The 5,475-nt window shown below is 46.8% G+C and overlaps 1 protein-coding gene across 1 annotated transcript in view; it reads right to left on the reverse strand.

Moving 5' to 3' along the window:
• Positions 1-930: 930 nt before the first annotated feature.
• Positions 931-5,475, reverse strand: part of LOC308166542 (uncharacterized protein) — a 7,709-nt gene continuing 3,164 nt past the window's right edge. Inside the window, exons 5-7 of the mRNA XM_080540868.1 lie at positions 2,158-2,367; positions 1,818-1,940; positions 931-1,193 (exon numbers count right to left, since the gene is read on the reverse strand). Of these exons, the coding sequence (XP_080396994.1) occupies positions 1,080-1,193; positions 1,818-1,940; positions 2,158-2,367 (447 nt within the window). The 3' untranslated portion in view covers positions 931-1,079. The remainder of the gene's footprint in view (positions 1,194-1,817; positions 1,941-2,157; positions 2,368-5,475) is intronic.

Here is a 5,475-nt window from a genome sequence, read left to right on the forward strand (position 1 = left end):
TAAGGATACTGGGTGGTAGAACGCACATATCTAGGAAAAGTCATGAAAGGAGGGTCCTGAAATTTGATTGAGTGCAAAGATTTAAAAAAAAAAAAAAGTTTACTCACAGGAGTAACTCACAGCTCTTCTAGTGGAAAATTAAAATGGACTCCAATTTCATTACTGTTTCTGTCGCTGCATCAAATCTGATGGAGGTAAAATGGAGGGAAAGGAATGTTTTTAGTTGGCAATACGAACAAGGTCTCCACTAGTACTCATAACATGCAACATCAGGCTTTAAAGGGTTCAAGTGAGTAGCTGTATACTTCAGTCATGGATTTATATGCCATTTGTTGTAGGAGTGTAAGGTTGTAATTGTCTCCAATTATACTGCCATGTTTGCTTTAAAGTTACATTATGAAGTATTTTGCCTCTTGGGGTGCTCGAGTCAAAAGTTGTCTCCTAAATAGTCTCCATTATTAATGTGAGCAGAAAAAAATTAAATAATAATGCCCAGAAATGATCACCTCCCAATGCCATTGAACATATCATAATGTTTTGCTTAAGGTTGTATCTAAGAGGAACCACATTTTCCAATGAAATCACAGAGAAACAATGAAGGTTGTACATAAGGTTGTACATAACGTGGCTGCAAGAAGAAATCACAGGGGAGTCATCCAAAGCTTTCTGTGTGTGACCATCAGTATCACCAAACTGTGACATGATAACAAAACGTCAGGGCACCTAGCTAAGGTCGTGGCATTACCTCTAACATCACATGAGCACAGTTTTAAATCACCTTTCACCCTGCTTTCACCTTTCACCCTCCACTTCCTCATATGTTTGGCTGGTTATATTTCCACGTTTGCTTTAAATGAATAGAAGTAGTTTATATTAGAATCAACTTTATTGTCATTGCAGAGTAAAAGTACCAGACAACAAAATGCAGTTTAGCTTCTAACCAGAAGTGCAATATGGTATGTGCAAAAGTAGTATTGTAAAGGACAGTAGTGTAGAGGGTGAAGAGTGATCACATTGACCACGAGTGTGCAACCAGCAGTAGTGCAAAGGCTAAATTGGATTATTCATGTTTAATTTCATCAAGTCTCCAATGACAATAAAACATGGTCATGGTCTGTAGCAGCAGCAGCAGCAGTGGGGTTAGTGGTGGTGTCCTCCAGCAGGGGATTATAGAGCTCCACATCCTGGGTGTTCTGAAACATACAGTAGGAGCGTAGTGAGAGATTACTATAAGGACAGACTTTGTAAGAGAGGATTATTATTTAAAGGAAAAAGTAGTTATGAAAAAAAGCAAAGGGTTTGAAAAGAAAGGAGTTGACAAACTGCCTTAAAACATCTCCCTCCTCTGCCATAGATGTAACCCTAATATTTTTATTGTTGCATTTTTAACATTGATCTAGACAGCGGGGGGGTTATTCCATCAGTCACTAAAGGAAAAATCCAGGCTTATTTGATAAGTCTCGTGAATCTTCTGAGACTTATCAAAATAAGGTTGGATTTTTAAAATAAATCTCATGGGATTTATCAAAATAAGCCTGGGTTGTCCTTTAGCGACATCGATGGAATACCCCCCAGGAATGGAGACGGGGAACTGAGAGAGGGAGAGCAGACTGGACTCCCAGAGCCGGGCAGAGAACCCAGGACTTTCGGGGAGGGCATATTATGTGAGGAATCGTCAGGTGCATTATTACTAAGCCACAACAAACATCAACAAACACTCTCTGTTTTATACATTTCAACTCAGTACTCTGTCAAATGGGTATTTTACTTCTCATCAACTCATCCCATTTGCTCTAACACAGGTTTTCTGTTCATACCTCTTTCCCCTCCTTTTGGTTCTTGTACAAAGCCTTGATGCTCAAGACAACAGAGCTGATGGTGACACACAGCTGGAGGACGGCAAGGACGATCAGCACGATGACCAAGCCTTTCAGCAACCCCTGAGGGAAATACATGTGTAATATTCATCAGGACAGAGCGGTCACCTGATGTTGACCCGATGTCATCAATTTCACCTTCTCAATCACAACACGATGCAGCCATATTGAATTGTAATTCAAATTAAATCAAAAGCAAAGTTGATTTGTTATGTGCACAGGAAACAGGATGTTCACAGTGCACAGGCACGCTTGCGTGCGCACACACACACACACTCACCACTGCCATCTCTTTGGCCTCCAAGCATCTCTCATTTATGATAGTTGGATATGGTGTCGGCTGGTGTCGCCTCCAGTTCCAGTTCTCCCTACAGTACTGGGTAAATCTGTTATAACCATACTTGATCAGCCCTAGAGCTCTAGCATACTTCACAATAGCAGTGATGGCCAGGCCAACTCCAACCAGGTTCGCCAACACATTGATGCCCACCTAAAGTACAAGAGTACAGACAATTACATACATACACATACATACATACATACATACATACATACATACATACATACATACATACATACATACATACATACATACCATATGGTGTTTTGTGACATTGACACAGGAGTGCTCTACAGTATTTCCTGAATACTTGACAGACATGTCCTTTGGAAAAACTGATGCTTTATTAGCCTCTTTTCACAGGTGACATATTTCCGACACAACACCTGTTATCCCTACAGTATATTGGCATTCTGAGGTCGGAGACGCAAATAAAAGACCCAATGTGATTAGATCTTCCTTGAAACACAGAAGACAGCATTTTATTGAGCCTGAAAGCTCCTCCCTCATGTATTATTTTGTTCATGTTTGTCCTAGAGTTGTCTACTAAAGCTACAGTAGTTAGTTCGTTAGAAGCAAGTAATGAAGATGTCCAACAGTCTACAAAACAAAAGTCTTGTTGCTGGTATGCTCGCTTATGATATCTAATTGAATGAATGAATGGTCTTTATTGTCATTGCTATAGTAGAGGTACCAAACAACGAAATTTTAGGAGGGGTGGCTCCCCTGGTGCTAGGAAAGAAAAAAAAAACACAAGAAGGGAAGGAGCTGGTTTACATAAATAAAGGCTATGTACACTATCCACTATACTATACTGTACAGATAGACGACTAGGGTTGTCATATTGCACATAGTGTTATTGCACATTCATTTAAAGTGTCGCAGTTTGCAGGCTAGAAATGTACATATTTGTGCCTCAGCACTACACCTGATTTTTTCAGTCCAGCAGCTGCCATCAATCCGTCCAGACTGTCCAGGGCCCAGAACCTAGGTCTTTGCTGTGTTCAGGGCCTGGATGGCCCTGGGGTAGAAGCTGTTCTTCAGTCTGTTTGTCCTTGCGGCCATGGTCCTGTACCGCCTTTTCGAGGGCAGCCGGGTAAAGTGTTCGTACCCAGGGTGGGTTGGGTCTCTGGAGATCTTGGAGGCCTTCCTGAGACAGCGTGTGTTGTACAGCTCTTCCAGAGGGGGGAGGGGGGCGCCGGTGATCTTCTGGGCTGTTCTCACGATCCTCTGTAGCGCATTTCTCTCCGCGGTTGTGCAGCTGGAGAACCAGTTGCAGATGCCGTAGGTGAGGATGATCTCCACTGCGCCGCGGTAGTAGGCCACCATTATCTCCTGCTTGATGTGTTCCTTCCTGAGGACTCTCAGGAAGTAGAGCCGCTGTTGTGCCTTCTTGATGGTGGCTGTTGTGTTGTTCTTCCAGGACAGGTTATACTGTATGTGCACCCCCAGGAATCGGAGGGCTGAGACTCTCTCCACGCTCTCTCCGTCCATGAGCAGGGGCTGGATCCACGATGATTTCCTGGGTCTTTGACTTGTTCAGCAGCAGGTTGTTAACCTTGCACAGCTTGCTCAGTTGCTCTACCTCATCCCTGTACGCCGCCTCGTCCCCCCCCGAGATGCAGCCCACCACGGTGGTGTCGTCTGCAAACTTTACAATGGAGTTGCTGGGGTGGACGGGGGTGAAGTCGTAGGTGTAGAGGTTGTAGAGGATGGGGCTTAGCACGCAGCCCTGGGGGGACCCAGTGCTGAGTCTGAGGACTGTGGAGGTGTGGGAGCCCACCCGCACCCTCTGGGGGCGGTCGGTCAGGAAGTCCTTGATCCATGCACATATAGAGTGTGATAGTCCCAGGTCTAGTAGTTTGGTCACTAGCCTGTCTGGAAGGATGGTGTTGAAGGCAGAGCTGAAGTCCACAAAGAGCAGTCTCGCGTAGCTGTTTCCCCTCTCCAGGTGGGATAGAGTGGCGTGGAGAGTCGTCGCGATGGCGTCCTCTGTGGACCTGTGGGCTCTGTAGGCGAACTGGTATGGGTCCAGGTTGGGCGGGAGGCGTGTGAGTATGTGGGCCCGGACTAGTTTCTCGAAGCACTTCATGATGATTGGTGTGAGTGCCACCGGGCGGTAGTCGTTTAGACAGCTCACCGTGCTTTTCTTCGGGACTGGGATGATAGTTGAGGTTTTCAGGCAGGGTGGGATGGTGGCCTGGGACAGGGACTGGTTGAAGATGTTGGTGAAAACCCCGGCCAGCTGGTCGGCGCAGTCCCTCAGCACCCGTCCCAGGACGCCATCCGGCCCCGAGGCTTTCCTGGGGTCCACCGCCTTCAGCACGCGTCTCACTTCATGCTCTGTGAGGGTGAGGCTGCTGAGAGCTGGAGAGAGTGGTGTTTGTGTTGTGGTTACCTCCGTACGCCCCTCGTCGACCCGGGCGTAGAAGGAGTTCAGCTTTTCCGCCAGCAGGGGGTCGTCCTCTGCGGCTGTGAGCCTGTTGGCTCTGAAGTTTGTTATGTGCTGAACCCCCTGCCACATCCGCCTGGAGTCGTTGCTCAGGAAGCATTCCTCAATCTTCTCTCTGTGGTCTGCCTTGGCCTCTCGGATGCCGCGCTTTAGGTTAGCCCTGGTGGTGCTGTACAGCAGTGTGCCCTTCCCTGCGAGAAAGGCGTTGTCCCTCTCATTGATCAGTTTTTGGACCTTCCCAGTCATCCATGGCTTCGTGTTGGGGTAGACCCGGACCCGTTTGTCCACGGTGACTGAGTTGGTGCAGTTCACTATGTGGTTCAGAACCGACGACGTGAACTGTTCCAGGTCCTCATGCTCATATTCCTGCCATGAGGTGTCATTTAGGCAGATCTGCAGTGGAGCGGACCCTTCTGGCCAGGTTCTGACAGTCTTAGTGGTGATGGGAGCACTTTTCCTCATGGTAGTGTAGGCTGGGATCAGGAGGATTGACACATGGTCAGACATGCCTAGATGAGCTAGCGGTCTAGCCTTGTAAGCACGCTTGATGTTGGTGTATACCTTATCCAGTGTTTTTTCTCCTCTTGTTGCACATTTAACATGCTGATAGAACTTGGGTAGTACTGCCTTCAGGTCGGCATGATTAAAATCTCCGGCTATAATGTGAACTGCCTGTGGGTCCGCGCTTTGTTGACCACTGATGACGTCATATAGCCGCGCCAATGCTAAGCTACCATCTGCATTAGGTGCAATGTAAACGCTTGTAATATACACTGCATTGAATTCCCTCGGGAGGTAAGTGGGTC

Source organism: Nansenia antarctica, assembly GCF_963989245.1.
Source record: "Nansenia antarctica genome assembly, chromosome: 10".
Lineage (NCBI taxonomy): Eukaryota > Metazoa > Chordata > Actinopteri > Argentiniformes > Microstomatidae > Nansenia > Nansenia antarctica.